The 15698-nt window shown below is 49.2% G+C and overlaps 3 protein-coding genes across 3 annotated transcripts; 2 read left to right on the top strand and 1 right to left on the bottom strand.

Moving 5' to 3' along the window:
- Window positions 1–442: 442 nt before the first annotated feature.
- Window positions 443–3592, bottom strand: TRUGW13939_00143 (uncharacterized protein; the record flags this gene model as incomplete). The annotated part of the gene is made up of 12 exons (XM_035483358.1): window positions 443–817; window positions 997–1086; window positions 1168–1243; window positions 1492–1520; window positions 1605–1619; window positions 1690–1708; window positions 1771–1855; window positions 2050–2092; window positions 2384–2657; window positions 2708–3232; window positions 3290–3427; window positions 3477–3592. 12 exons carry the CDS (start codon window positions 3590–3592, stop codon window positions 443–445), a joined length of 1785 nt encoding a protein of 594 aa, XP_035339251.1.
- Window positions 3593–4083: 491 nt separating this feature from the next.
- TRUGW13939_00144 (uncharacterized protein) lies at window positions 4084–9055 on the top strand (the record flags this gene model as incomplete). Its single annotated transcript, XM_035483359.1, has 3 exons — window positions 4084–4297; window positions 4349–4469; window positions 4525–9055. The coding sequence occupies 3 exons, from the start codon at window positions 4084–4086 to the stop codon at window positions 9053–9055; spliced, it is 4866 nt and encodes a 1621-aa protein (XP_035339252.1).
- Window positions 9056–12171: 3116 nt separating this feature from the next.
- Window positions 12172–15109, top strand: TRUGW13939_00145 (uncharacterized protein; the record flags this gene model as incomplete). The annotated part of the gene is made up of 4 exons (XM_035483360.1): window positions 12172–12552; window positions 12611–13630; window positions 13683–13919; window positions 13970–15109. 4 exons carry the CDS (start codon window positions 12172–12174, stop codon window positions 15107–15109), a joined length of 2778 nt encoding a protein of 925 aa, XP_035339253.1.
- Window positions 15110–15698: the final 589 nt, after the last annotated feature.

Raw genomic sequence — 15698 nt, forward strand, 5'->3', positions numbered from 1 at the left:
CTATCCGATGCTTTGTCTGTCCGTCTGTTTAGAATAATCTCTCGGTCCCTGCGCATTGTGGCGGGCCGTGGAAATTAGCGTGCTGTCACTGCCGGCCAATAGGGGCCCGCTCGCACGGCCGTAGCACGAGACTACTGGCTGGTGCGAGTCCCCTCTTTTCTCTCCACACCGCCGACGGCCCTTTCCATCGTCAAATCGCGAGTTTAAATGGGCGAGTTCGAGTTCTTGACGAACACCTTAGCGGGCTCTGGTTTTTCATTCTTGCTTGCCAGGTCCGACTGCCACTGGCCCGATCCGCGATCTCGTTGTTGATGCCCGTCTGAAGACTCCAACTGATCTGTTATCTCGGACTACTATCTGGCCGTCTGCGCAATCCTGCTCGTCCTCCGCCTATGAAAACTGCTGCTCACGCCTCTCCACCTTTTCGATCCAGGCTAGCCACCTAGCCAACGCGTTCTCGCCAGCTGCCAACTGCTGACCCACCGTCCTCGGAACGGTCCTCGACCGAGTCGACGCCGTCGTCACGCTTTTTGCCAGCGCCCAATGATCGTGGTGACGGCTGCCGGGGAATCGTCGCCCGCCCGGCAAAAGTGCGTCTTGGCTGCGATTCCCGCCAAATCGACGATAGCGTGGCTGGCGAGGGAGGGGGTCGCATTTCAAATGTTTGTCGCGATCTCCGCCCTCTAGCTTCATATGCTAGGATGATCATCACGAAAGGGGCGTGAGTAATTTTCAACAGAACGATGCGGAGACGGCGCAAAGCCTCTGACGAAAGTATCAACCGCAACGGCCGCAGGCACAACAGGGGAATTAAGTTCTAGACCCGGTGGATTTAGCAGGGCCGGGCAACTTCGGAGATCTGCACTTAGAGTGGAGGGAGGATCAAGAGGGAAATTAAAAACAGAACCGGAATAACAATAACACTCACCATCGGCGGGAGAAAGTACGTCAGCCGCCGAGAGCTACTGCTCTCGAGCACGTATATTGAGAGCCTACCATGTCAGCCAGCTTTTCGCTTTTCTGCGCGACAAAAGAAAGTAAAGACACCCACTGGAAGAGGTATTCTTCGCGCGCATGTGCCATAACCTGCAACAATAATGATTAGCCCGTCCGGGGCCTTTCTCCCCACATCCGGCCTGGCGGAGTAAGGGGGGGGAAACAACTCACGCCTTCCAGGCTCAAACTCATCAAACTGATCACCGATGAGATCAGAAGGATGTTCGTCATGCACACGAAAATAATCCTATTCGAGAATATCGCAACGATCAGTGGGCTAGATCCCCTCAATCCGGCGCTTGCGTAGATGGCAAGGCATTGCCAGCATTTCGCCTCGCGCGCGTACATAGAACGAAAACAACGCAATGGAGATCAAATGGTCCACAGGTCTCTAATCAACGTGACTCTCAGCGCATGCGGCTGTTCGCTCGCGAGAGAGTGGGCGCCATATGAAATCCAAATAAAAGGGTGGATATATGAAATCAAAGCACTCACATCAGCCCATAGCCAAAAACGGGAGAGATCTAAAATAGCGTGTCAAAAAAACGTGCACTGACAGCCAACCGATTCTAGAAAATCGAACTAAACCATAGGACAGCCACACTTACCTCTTGCGCGACGTCCTGCCAGCCAATCAATTCAGCCACCCCATGGAAATGCAGTAGTAGTTTAATCAACTGGGCAGTGACATACCAACCCAAGAGTCGCCGAACTTCATCACACTCAGTATTAGCGCTTTTTGACCCTCTCGGGAGAAATATCGGTGTGCCATACCCAAAGAAGACCTTGACAAGGATCCAAGACATTTGACTAAGTGTTAGTCGATCACGAGCTAGCATGGTAAACGTAGTTAGAAACCCTGACGAGCAGTCAGCCAATACCCATGTAGCACCGAAGCAATTTCGCCCAACCAAGATACAAGACTATGACGACTGGCATGAACTTTAGAAACGCCTTAGTCATTTCTTTCAAAACAAGGATCTGAGGTAGGTCCGGTTAGCGTCCTTCTAGAAACGAAGCAGGTAGGCTGTGTTGCTCTAAATAGACACCTACCAAGCTCCCAAAATAGGAATTCAGGCTGACTAGGGAACAAATCCTAATTTCACCGCATCAGTACCATGCACGAGATCGACGCCAACGTGGAGCGCAACGGTCAAGAAGCGGTCACTAGGCAACGTACCTAGGAACTAAAAATAGCGCCTCCAAGGACAATATGTCGAATGAAAGATCGATAATGTATTCACTCTGTTTGACCAGACCAATGATACCTATGGCAATGACTCAGATGAACTTTGCCACTCCAAAACGCCGAATGTTTCCAACTCCCAGGGGGGGTCCAAAATTCAGCCAAGGCTGACTTCAGTTCAAAGAATGACTCACGACAAACCAAGAAAGCAATTCCGACCCCAATGATTCCTACATTCCAGAGGCTCCAGAAGTCGAGTTGGTAGAACAGCATTCCAGCGTCGGTAATTCCGCTGAGCTCATCGTAGGCAAAGGCTGTGATCCATATATACATAAGAATTTCTAGCATATTGATTGAATTGGGATCGCGCTGGGCTAGCACCGCATAGTAGATGACAAGAAATGAAATGAAGAAAACTGCCTCAAACGCTTTGCGATAGATCGGAATGCGAAGGCGGCAATAAGGATCAATGTTTCTAGCAGGAAAGATCAGACCGTGACTTGTTGGAATGGGGTATTTGCTAACTTTTTTCTTAGAACGTGTGGCATTTTCTTTGCATGTACGTTGAGGCTATCCCAAAAGATGATCTCGCCGCGCCATATATCGTCGATGATTTTTTGAACAACTTTTTGACTGAGGAACTTTTTTGCATGCACAATTGCTGCAATCTCCAATGCGTTGACACCGTCAAATTCGGAGTGGGTTCCATAAATAGAAGTTGCGTCAAAGGTAACTCCAGTGCTGAAGGATCTGTTAGATTCAAAGAAACCATGTCCTGAGGAAGCTGAAGCTGAAAGCAGTGGTGTTCTTTCGTGTGAGATCCGGGGTTCTTCTGTGATGGCAGCATACCCGGAAGACCCTCGCTCGGCATCCCCGATATTAATGGAATGCTGTCTGGAGTCAAGAAGATCCTGTAGAAGGAACTCGATCGTCTCCCGGTGAGATAGTGAAGTGAGAAACTGCCAGGCAACGAATTCACAGGCGTATCCACGGCTCTCGTTGAGGCCAATTTCATCATCCGGGAGGTTGTCAAAATGCCATTTCAGTACCCTTGGCTGTTAGAATAGGAGGGTTCAAACAACGCTAGAGATCTCGGGATGGACTCACATCAGTGCACGAATCAAATTCTGATTGTGAACAGTCTCAGACAGGTATTTCACTAATGGCCGCAACCTCTGGCCAACGACAGATGACCTCATGTCATCGAATGTGCAAGGAACATCTGGAATCGCGGCAATGATATACCTAAGGCAGCTCTAGACCATGAAGCACAGTTGATGGCTTGAAGACTTACCTAGCAATTTTCCTAGCTACTTCTTCCATAGAATTCTCATTACCAATCTCGGGCATATCAAGCTCATCGTCGTCCAGCATACGCGACGAGAAGGACTGAGAAAGCCGAGCCACCATTATGATAACCAAGTGTGGCGGTCAAGACTGTATAAGCAAATGATCAAGCAAAAAACGCGTAACGTGGGTGCTCCACGTCAAAGGCCAGCTCTGATCAATGGAACAAGTATTGATGCTGCAGCTATACGTAAATACACATTGTTTCTTCGCCAGGTCAAGAATGAGGTCGAGTCATAATCGTGCGTTGTTTCCCTTGATACGCACACGAGAGTGTTAGGGGCCAATAGGGGGCGGCCATGGGGCGCTTACTAACCGAGCTGGGAGGCGTGACGTCTTCCGTGTTGAGCTCCTTCCCCACCGACCACAATCGCCGGTTATCAAGCATCAAGCAACACCAAGCTTCAATATCACCACCATCTTGACGCCAGCTGTTCTCCCCCGGTCATTTGTGATGGATCTGCATGTCCCGCGCTGCTGTCGGTAATCTCCGGCCTTACACCGCATCCCTGCGATAAACTTTTGTAGAAAGCGATCGCTACATCTCCGCCAGCATGGGTCAGGGCTATTCTTTGACCACCCTGTCTGCAGGGTCGGCTGGTATTGATGTGCCTGAGCTCTCGGACTTGGTGTACGAAAAGTCCTTGGGCTCTGCCCGATTCATGAAAAGCATTAGAGCTCGACAGCCCAATGGATTGGCCTTTGTCAAAGTTATCATGAAACCGTACCCAAGCTTGCAGCTGGATCCCTACGTTAAAACGATAACGCGTAGGTACTTCTTTAATATTCTACTAAACACAGCTAAGTTATAATTCCCAGGTGAAAGAGAACTCCTTGCAAGCGTCCCCAACGCTCTGCCTTATCAGCGGATTCTAGAGACCAGTACTAGTGGATACCTGGTCCGTCAATACGTCTACAGCTCTCTTTATGACAGATTGAGGTAACGAGCCCTTTCAGCCTGTTCGATATTTCCATGCCAGAACTGACGATAATAGTACGCGCCCATTTTTGGAACACATCGAAAAGAAATGGATTGCGTTTCAACTGCTGTGTGCGCTCCGGGACTGCCATTCCCAGGACGTCTTCCACGGGGACATTAAAACCGAAAATGTCCTGGTCACCTCATGGAACTGGCTATATCTGTCTGACTTTTCTTCGTCGTTCAAACCAACGTTTCTTCCAGAAGATAACCCAGCAGACTTCTCCTTTTATTTTGATACCTCGGGCCGACGAACCTGCTACCTTGCTCCTGAGAGATTCTTGGAGGCGGAGGAAGAACCAGAAGGAAGACAAGTCAATTGGGCGATGGACATCTTCAGCGCGGGATGCGTTATCGCAGAGCTTTTTCTTGAGGCACCCATTTTCACGCTCAGCCAACTCTACAAATACCGCAAAGGAGAATACAGTCCAGAGCATAGCCATCTTTCAAAAATAGAAGACCGAGATGTGAGAGATCTTATACTACATATGATTCAAATCGACCCTGAGTCGAGGTACTCGGCAGAGGAATACCTCAATTTTTGGAAGCACAAAACATTCCCCGAATACTTTTACAGCTTTCTTCATCAATATATGTCTCTCATTACCGAACCGGCTTCGGGACGGACACATGTTGACGGCGCAGAGGCTAGAACCATGAGCGAACCTGATGAGCGAATAGACCGCATTTATTTTGACTTTGATAAAGTGTCCTATTTCCTAGGCTCTCCTCCAAATCATCCAGGCGACGGGTCAAAACTGACAACGCCGCAACTCACCAGTCAGATTCTTCCGGTCCAATTAGACCTGTCCAATACTCAGCTTGAGGGATCAAAGATGGAACCGCAAGAAGGTGCCCTCCTCTTTCTTACGGTCGTTGTGTCGAATCTTCGAAACACAGCAAAAGCTTCCGCTAAAGTCAAAGCTTGTGACTTGCTCTTGGCATTCGCTGAGCGAATCCCCGATGAATCCAAGTTAGATCGCATCTTGCCTTATGTGATGATCTTGCTCAATGATCGATCTGATATAGTCAAAATGGCAGCCACACGCACTCTAGCACAACTCCTCTCCATCGTCAAAGTGGTGTCACCAGTCAACGCATATCTGTTCCAGGAGTATATCTTTCCAAGATTAAAATTCTTGGTCGCAGATTCAGCATCAAGACCTAGTCCAATGGTGCGCGCCACATATGCGTCCTGCATTGCCTCGCTTGCTCAGTCATCTCTGAGGTTCTTGGATATGGTTCAGGCATTGAGAACAGATGCACGTCTAAGATCTGTCATCCCTGCAGGCTCGGAAGGTGACTGGACGGAGGATGCATCCTTTCATAACCTCTATGACGTAGCCAGGGGTGATCATCTGGATTTTTTTGAAGAACAAACAAAAGCTTTGTTGACCGACAGTGACTCTTCCGTTCGTCGCGCCTTTCTTGGTTCTGTGCCAGGTCTTTGCGTCTTTTTCGGAAACACAAAGACAAACGAGGTCATCCTGAGCCATCTAAACACCTATTTAAATGACAAGGACTGGATCCTCAAGTGTGCATTTTTCGAGGCCGTCGTTGGTGTTGCCGCCTATGTGGGCAGCGTAAGCCTCGAAGAGTTCATACTGCCTTTGATGGTTCCATCAATGACAGACTCAGAAGACTTTGTTGTTGAAAGGGCCATTCGCTCTATAGCAGCAATGGCCGATCTGGGCCTATTCCAGAGGTCAGTCACGTGGGAGTTACTTCACATTGTTGTACGGTTTTTCTCTCATCCAAATGGTTGGATTCGGGAGGCCGCTGTGCATTTTGTCGCGACATGCTCAAAATATTTGTCTTTTGCGGACAAGCATTCGATTTTGACACCGCTCGTGCGTCCGTTTTTAAAAACAAGCATCATTGCAATCAGCGAATGTGAAATCCTTGATGCTCTTAAGCGCCCACTGCCAAAAGGCGTGTACGATATGGCCATGGTATGGGCACAAAAATCCGAGAAGGGGGTCTTTTGGAAGGCGGCAAACAGAGACAGTGTTTTCAGTCTAAGCACCAACGATGGACTCGTGGGCCGAAATTTTCCAAGGCATGTGTCTCTTTCTGCGTTGTCCAGGAACGAAGAAGATGAGCAGTGGATCTCAAGGCTGAAGAGCCTTGGAATGACTCCAGAAGACGAATTCAAGCTATTTGTTCTTCGGGAATATATCTGGAGGGTAGCTATGAGGTCCAGTAGAGTGTCTGACGCGACAGGGCCATCGCACCTGAACAGCTTTATTACATTGACTCAGTCTGGAATCACACCACAGACGGTTTTCTTTGATAAAACTCAAGGCATCAAGCAGCGAAGACAGTCAACAGGCCATATATCCCCGCAAGATGACAAAAGCGCGAAGCCTCACACGATAGCAGACGCACTTCTCGATGCATCAACATCCATTGATTCCCAAACAACAATGTCTCGAAAACACCAGCGTGCACTAACTAATAGAGCCAAGGAAAGCGGCTCAGAACGTCAAGCACCTTCATCAGCGGCTATAGAGTCTCTAAAAACCGACTCACAAGCTCGTTCGGCCTCGTCCTCTCCTGTTCACCAGACCTCGCAAGAGTCTTCGACCCCCAGCACGGATATAGAGCAGGGATTAACTGGGAAACCTCAGGATACCGACAAAGGCTCGGACAGGGGCAGCATAGCAACAACAACAGATACAAATTTAACCCCGACAGGGTCATTGAACAGAATTGAAAGGAAGACAAGTGCGATGAGCCTACTCAACCGCAAAGATACAGGGAAAGCTTACGCTGAAACGAGCATGAATTCGATGAATGCATTTGGAAAAGTGGATATCCCCTCTCAACGCAAAACGCCAACGTCTCCGTTGGCAATGGCAAGAGAGAACTCAACCGAGCAAAATGCTCCTCAGAAATATCAAGTGGGGCATTCGTATAACGGCAATGACCCTATGATCTTGAAACTTCTGGATAATGTCTTCGCTGAGAACTATCCTACGGATCTTTTTGACCTCGGCCCGTTTGTAAAGGAGGCCGACTCTCGCCGGGCAATCAAGAGAGCCAGCGGGGAGAATACAGATAAGCCATGGCGACCTGAAGGTGTGTTAGTGGCCATGTTTGGTGAGCATACAGGGCCGGTAAATCGAGTAGTAGTCGCACCTGACCACTCCTTTTTCGTTACCGGCTCTGACGACGGTACTGTCAAAGTGTGGGATACTACTCGGCTAGAAAAAAACCTAACCCCTAGGTCACGGCAGACATATCGTCACGGAGCCGGTACTAAGGTGAAGTGTTTGACATTCGTGGAGAACACATATACGGTAATCAGCGGGGCAACGGATGGCAGTATACATGCTATCAAAATCGACTACCACAAAGTGAACGAAACAGTCCGTTACGGCAAATTACAAATTGTCCGCCAATACCAGCTGCCAATTGCGCAAGACGGATCAGCCGAATACGCTACTTGGGTTGAACACTTTCGGTATGAAGCTCAGTCGACGTTGTTGATTGCTACCAACCTGTGTCGGGTCCTCGCTCTTGATATGAAAACCATGCGACCGGTATACACTTTGCAGAACCCAGTTCATCATGGCACGCCAACTGTGTTTTGCTACGACCGTAAGCATAGTTGGCTGCTAGTTGGGACTTCACATGGAATCCTTGACCTCTGGGACCTTCGATTTAGAGTTCGGTTGAAGGCGTGGGGACTTCCAGGAGGAACGGCCATTCATCGACTTCAAATCCATCCAACCAAGGGTCGAGGCCGATGGGTTTGTGTAACTGGTGGTAGTGGACACGGCAGCGAGGTGACGGTGTGGGACGTCGAAAAGACTCAGTGTCGAGAAGTTTACCGGGCAGCATCGCCATCGACCGGAGCCAACAATCAGGGCCTTGCAAATGGGAACCCTTCCAGCCATCGAACATCGGTGGTAAACAACCTGGCCGCCATGAATACGGTTACGAAAAGCTATGAACCATGGCGCGTGGATGAAGACCGACCTGAAGGGATGCTCAGCCGGTTCGCGAGCACATCAGCAGCAGGGATCGAGCCGAATGCAAACTCGGCGCCGTCTTCGGCAGCATTTGGTGACCGGAATGGTATATGTGCTCTGAATGTTGGGTACGATTCGCCGATGGATGGGAAGGACAGCACCAAGTGTGGGTTCGCGATCTCAGCAGGGTCGGATCGCAAGATACGGTTTTGGGATTTGGCTCGGCCAGAGTTCTCAAATATTGTCAGCGGATTCGATGCGGCGTCGGATGCGGGGATTGCTGCGACACCGCGATACGAGAGCGTTCAGCCGACTCCTAGTCTCACGGTCACTACAGAGCACATGCCGAATATACCCGGTACGAACGGCCGAGGTGAAGGTAGGGGCAGTGGCAAGAAAGGAAGCAGTGCGAGTGCTTCACGACCCCCTCGAAGTACGGTGATTAGCCTTCAGCAGCAGCAACTGCTCAAGAGCCACTTGGACTCCATTCTAGACGTGGCGATTCTGCGGGAACCTTACGGGATGACAGTGAGCGTGGATCGGGCAGGAATGGTATATGTATTTCAATAAGTGCTGATTTAATATCTAATTCCATTACACAGTCATATAATAGTGATATCACCTTCAGATTACTTCACTTCTATCCATAAACATCTCAGGTAGAGCCACGTACATATCAATTGATGCATCCGCGTGGTATCTGAAAAAGCATTCGTCAACATTATTGAGGACAGTTCACTCTCTGAAACTAGACCGTATTTCATTAGAATCTAAGCCTAAGAGCAACGACTACATGGAGTCCTGTTTATCTGACGCTACATATGTACCCATGTACGTGGTGTGGTGCCTCGACATCAATTGATGATGTTCCTTGCAGGACTAGCACGCCAAGCTAGGGTTTATATTTTCTGATTGGGTCGACATAACTGGCGGTGAATAAAACATTCAATGTTGCATGGATTAATCAGTTGATGCTCTGTTTTCCTCGTCTTGCCCATATGCATCGACTGGTATGTGGAGATGTGACTTGTCAGGTCAACTCGAGAAGAGGGGTTTGCATTGGTTATTTCAATGAACTAACCATGCAGCCTGTAGCCACATCAATTGATCATTTGATCAACGTTGGTGTGGTTGAGATATCTGGGACTTGCAAGCCCTAACCAGTAAACTACATGTACGGTCACGCCCGACGTTGGATGTACATGTATTGGTAGTGATATCAATTGGTCAATTAATTGTTCAATTTTAGTTTTCATAATTAAATCAAGTACTTTTAGATTTATTTTGTGTGTATACATGTAGCAGTTGAAATATCAATTGTTTAAGGATTCGATGTTTTTCAATCTATCAATTGATTAGTTCAATGTTGATTTGGATGCATCCATTTACTAATATATATAATAGCACTGCATAAAATTTGGAAGCAACAACTGCATTGAATTGATGGAGCTCTTCGTTGAATCATTGAAAATTTCATGTCGCCCTTGTTGATCGATACAATCGATACATCGATTGATCAACTAGACTTGGATGTTCAATGCAATGCAGCAGACTTATGGGGCCCTTGTCAATGCTCAACGTCTGGATCCGACAGGTACCAAACTTTATTCGCCACACCAACTCCTCAATCGATCGCGGAAACTTTTCGCAAAAAATTAAAATTTAAACTTAATCTGCAGAAGACATGTATTTACTGACAGGCAGGAGCATCGACGTCATTTGTGGGTATTTAACGCGATCGTCGATATGATTCGGAAAAAAAGACTCGTCACAAAGCCGAGCGATATGCTGTGACAGATCTTTCTCGGTATATACGATTGCGTATAGATTTTTTTAACTCTAGGGCTTTAGGCCATAAAAATTCTATTGCCATGCAGTGCTGTTCCGTATTCCTATAAAAGGGGACACAGTCAAACCTTGCAGCAGAGAACTAGCTATCCAATGAGACGAAACTTGAATTTCACAATTGTATCAATCAAGGCAAAACAACTCCAGAACCAAACAGGCGGCCCAGCGCCAACAAGTTAGCTGCATATGCAGGTTCACCCAAAGACAGGGATGCTAGTTTGATTCCATTTTCTCCGGCCTGTACTAACTAAGATAGAGACTGTTGGATCCTTCGAGACCTGTCTGAGAATAGACGGGGATGTCAACATTATTATGCGCAAGAACTTGCAAGGGACAGCCAACAAGTCTTGAACGCCGCGGCCGTGCGATCGCAGTTCTTACCGCGATTTTTATTAGTATTGCTACCACGGAGCACTTTCCGTGCAGTTATAACAGGCTCTGTTAAGGCGCCAGCAGTCTAGACCTGCGAGGGTGGTTTCCCGAATAGGCAACCTCGGTTGCGCATCGTCATTAAGGGCTGTGACGCCAAGGCTGTTCCCTTCTTTTTTTCGCCTTTTGTGATGGCGGATGGCATGGATCATGGGTGAGTGGTGACAAATATTAAAATAAAGATGGCGAGATCTGTCTGTCTATTGCAAATAGTTTCTGGCATGTGTCACCGGTGAGCTCGAGATCCAGCGGCATCCATGCGCAAATGCGCATTCTCCCTATGAACATGCAGCCTTTTTTGGCCAAATAATTTCTGACGCTGATCGCTCTAGCTGCTGGTCATTGCTCAACCAAAAAAAAAAAGAATTGTTCACTAGACGCTGATAGTCTGGGATTAGGATACATTGGATGGTGGTGTATAGTTAGTTTGATACACGGTACGGAGCACTCCACATAATAAAAGCAGGATACATATCCGAGACCGCGGGCATGATAAGCGCAAGGGACGGTCTGAAACGAACAGGGCCGGCGGTTTCAGGTTTCAGCGCAGCAAACAGATCATAAATTATTATCATTAAGAGTACATAACAAAAAATATGAGCTGTATATTATACGGTAACAATACGCCCAGAACGGACTAGCGGTTCCTGAGCGGCGCGGGAAAGGCCGCGGCGCTACTTCCCTCGACCCGCATCTTCTTTCTTTCTCTCCTATTATTTCGCCTCATCTCTTTTTCTCCGTGTCCCACTGTCCAGTGTCCATGGGCTGGCTGGATTCTGGACAAAGTTTGAATATTGTCACCACCGTCAGACACTAAGCACGACGAAACCGCGCCAACAGCGTGCCGCCGTGTGGGCTGCGTGGACCGGACAGGCGACGGACCGGCTGCTAAGAGCCACTAAGGCGTGGTGCTCGGGCAGTCTCCAGTATCTCGCAGCGCATTCGATCCAATCCCCGCCGCCCGTTCGGCGCTCAGGGGTCGCCCGAAATTATTGCTGCTGCTCGCTGCTCACGCTGGCTCGCTCCACGATCACGCTAGCCCTGCAGGTCCTGCCTGTACCTGAAGCTTCTTCTCCCGTCTCGTCCGGGCCCGTATCTTTCTCTCGCTCTCTCCTCTTTCTTCTTGCTTTTCCTGCAGCTTGGGAAAATCTCAGATAGACCGTCCATCTGTCTGCTCTCTCTCGTCAAAAAGGACGCCTCTCCGCATTCATCCAGGCGATGTGTGATACAGCCTCACACTGGTTGTGAACGGGACTATTACGTTGCCTTTTTTTTCAAGTTTTAATTCTCTCTACACTCGGTCGAGAGACGTGCATTTTCTATATTCGTCCGCTTTCGTGACCAATTGAACCTGCACCAGAACAGAATCTCTGGGAAATTCTCCCCATACACCTCTCCACCCATCCACCATGGCACCTTCGTTACGAGACCACTCCTCCTTTGTCCGTCCGTCGACGCGAGACCGTCCCGTCACCAGGGACCAGGTCGACACTTCTCTCATTGTTCCCAGTCGGACCTCATCGCTGCACTCCCGCATCACCCAGCCCATTCCCTCGACCCTCAACCTAAAGCCGGCCCAGCGAACACCCAAGACGCTGACCCATGCCTACATGGTATGCGGTGTTGGCCGTGAGCCCGCCCAATGGGTCAAGGCCCCCGCGCCAGTCCAGGGCAAAGTCCAGCACATGAAAGGTGCCGTGGGCCAGTTTTGGTTGCCCGAAATCCTCGGCAGCAGCCCCAGACTCGAGCAGGATAATGAAATCGCACGTTCCTTGCATGCCGCTATGAGAGTAAGTCTTTCAGGTTGGAAGTCAAAAAAGGGCAAGACAGCTAACAACGTCGAATTAGACCTGTTTCCCACACGATGTCGAAATCTGCACGGGCAAATCTCAGCCTCATTGCGTCCATCACTCTTTTGTTCTCCAACAGGATTCCTCTCACACTCTCTACGGCATCGCCCTCAAGGTATGGTCCCGTGCCGATGAAAAGCGAGCCGACACCATTCGCGAATTGCGCAAGAAGACCGAGCCCGACTATTACGACAACCCCGATGAGACGTACTGGATCCCGTACTGCTTGAGCTTCTTGTCCCGCTACCCCCTCTACGATCTTCTGGGAGATTATCTCCGTGGAATGTGGATCCACTGGAACAAGGCTACCAACCTGTTCCATGCCGAGGAGGTTTCTCGAATTCTCAGCTTCCCCGCGCCTCGTCTGAACGACTTGGTCCGCATTGATATGAAAGACTACGCCCTTTGCTATCAGTTCCCATCCTCGCCGACTGGCTTCCAGAACTTCTCCATGTGGCCGCTCTTCAGCTGTCTCTCGATCCCTAACATTGTCGGTGTTATCGAGGCAGCCGTGTCGCCAACCCGCCGAATTATTTTGAGCAGTCACCACCCTGCCATCTTAACTGTTGCCGCTGAAACCATTCGCTTCTGTGTGCGTGTGTACGAGTGGAGTGGTCTCTACGTCCCCGTAGTGCATGCCCGCCATGCCAAGGAGCTCGTAGAAGAGCCTGGTCCTTACATTCTCGGTATTTCCGTCGAATGCCGCTCCCTCTTTACTGCCCCATCCGATGCCTTGGTTGTTGATCTCGACCGAAACTTTGTCTTGACTTCCAGCCCACCAAACGTCCTCAACCCCAAACAACGGACCAAGTTCGTCAATCGTCTTACCCAGGCTCTTAGCGGCGATGTGACTCCCTCCGGAGTTCCCTCCCATCTGCGATCGGCGTATGGCGGCGGTAAGCTGGTCCCGGCTGGCCAGATTATCGTCATGAAGGGCGAGGTCGAGAGTGTTCAGGACCCCAGCTGGTGGAACCAGGACGGTGTCATGAGTGTGATGGACCACGTGTGTGAAAAACTTGTAAGTGACTACACAGATTTTGTTGATTGACTGATTCGCTAACACACATCAGGGACGCAACACTGGTGTCAAGGCCCTTTTTGGTGGTTCCGTGAAGAAGCCACTTATGACCAAGGTGTCCATGAGACATCTGAATGAAATTGTTCGCGAACGCAATCAATACTCTCGAGATGCCATGGAAGCCTGGCAGGATTTCATCAACCTCAAGGGACGTCTCGACACCGAGTTGTCCAAGGTCACCAAACGCAACAACTTCTTGGTGGAAGAATTGGAAACCTGGAAGCAGCAGGTACGAAATTATCTCGATATCTTTGATATTAAAACTAACATCTATTTCAGTTCCTCAAATTCCAGGCATTTGCCGAGCAGCTCACCAAGGAGACATCCGACCTCAAGATCAAGATCGAAGGCCACAAGCGCGAGAACCGTCGCCTCAGTGGTCTCATCGACCAGCAGAAAGACGACGTCGCTCGCCTTACTCTTCGTCTTTCCGGCACCGAAAAGCAGCGTGACGATGCCTTGGAAGCTCTGGTTCTCCAGCAAGAAATTGCCGAGGAGCTGGAGCGGGAACGCAAGCGCAACCATAAGGATCTTTCCACCATGGAACACCGCAGTGCTTCGCTTTCTCGTCAACGCGACGAAGCCCAGCGCATTGTAGTGCACCTGCGCAGCTTGATCGAGGGCCAGACCCACCATATGGAGCACATCATTCGCAACCTTGCCGTTTCCCCCGACGTCAGCGAATACATCGAGCAGCAAACCATGGAAAACAGCCAACCCCAGAACGAGTCTCTGTCCGCTCGTACGCAGACTGAGAGCCCCCAGTCTATGAAGCGTCTTTCCCGACCAGGATCCCGTGTTCGTCTGTCTAGTGCATTCTCGAGCCGATCTAACAGCTTCAATGATACCAGCAACAATGTGTCCCCTGAAATGGAGAACCACCTTCAGAACATGGACAAGTCACAGCGCCGTCTCTCTCAGATGAGCTCAACTGATGTCAGCGATCGTTACCTGAGGGACAAGACGGATGCCATTGCTGCCATTATTCGTAATATCAGCGAGCAATGCGCCGCCGCTGTCGAGGGCTTGCATCTCGCCCAAGATGCCGAGAACGAGGAAGGCTCTATCAAACAAGAAGGACATGCTGCACCATCCGAGCAGTCTCGTGATGAGGGCAGTGAAATGGGCGAGGGCGACAGCAACTACAGTGCCGACAACCGCACTTCTAGCATTCCTCCCACCCCAGACCTGGTTCATAACCGGTCGAGCACCTCAATGTCGATGGTCAGCACGTCGACTCTTGCTGAGCGATCCAGCCAGCAGTACAACCCTGGAGACATTCCTACCAAGATCGTCGAGGATGAGGATGAACATCTCCACGAGACTGAGGGCTACGGCGACCACAATGAACCTTCTGCCGTTTCCAAACAACGCAGCCAGGACATTGTGCTCCCCAGCGGCCCCCATGTTGTTTCTTAAGCGTGATACCCGGTGAATTCTACAAATGAAAAGCACCTCTCAGTTCCGCGACAGTGAGGAGGACAACTCTCACTGTCGATGCGGTATTTTTGTCTTCTTTCTGGCGTTGGAATTATCTAGTGGAATTGCTGTGCTTCCCCCACTCATCCAATCTCTTGGGAAATTATTCTCGTTTTTTTCTTCTCCCGTTCCGGATTTACATGCTTTTCGACAGCTAAAGGAGCCTATTTTCCCATTGATCTATGTTGATATCAAATTTCCCCTATGGATTACGTCTGCTTTTTTTCTTATTATTTTTTGTCATCATATTTTTCACCCGCCTTTTTGTACAGAATTCTGGGCTTTCTTGTTGGGCGTACACTAGCAGTTGTAGGAAACCGTGTATTTTCCTTTTTTTCTTTCCCTTTTTATTTTTCTCCCTCAAAATGACCGACTAGTGTCAGGCCTGGATTGTCTCTTATGTGTAGTTATCGAAATTGTTGAATTGATATATTGGAGAAACAATGCACCACTTGTGTGACAAGGAATTCAGTTCGTCTTTGAAAGAGACGTGTAAATCTCGTATGTGTAACTATTCGTAGTTTACTTT

Source organism: Talaromyces rugulosus, chromosome I, assembly GCF_013368755.1.
Source record: "Talaromyces rugulosus chromosome I, complete sequence".
In the NCBI taxonomy this organism is placed as follows: Eukaryota; Fungi; Ascomycota; class Eurotiomycetes; order Eurotiales; family Trichocomaceae; genus Talaromyces; species Talaromyces rugulosus.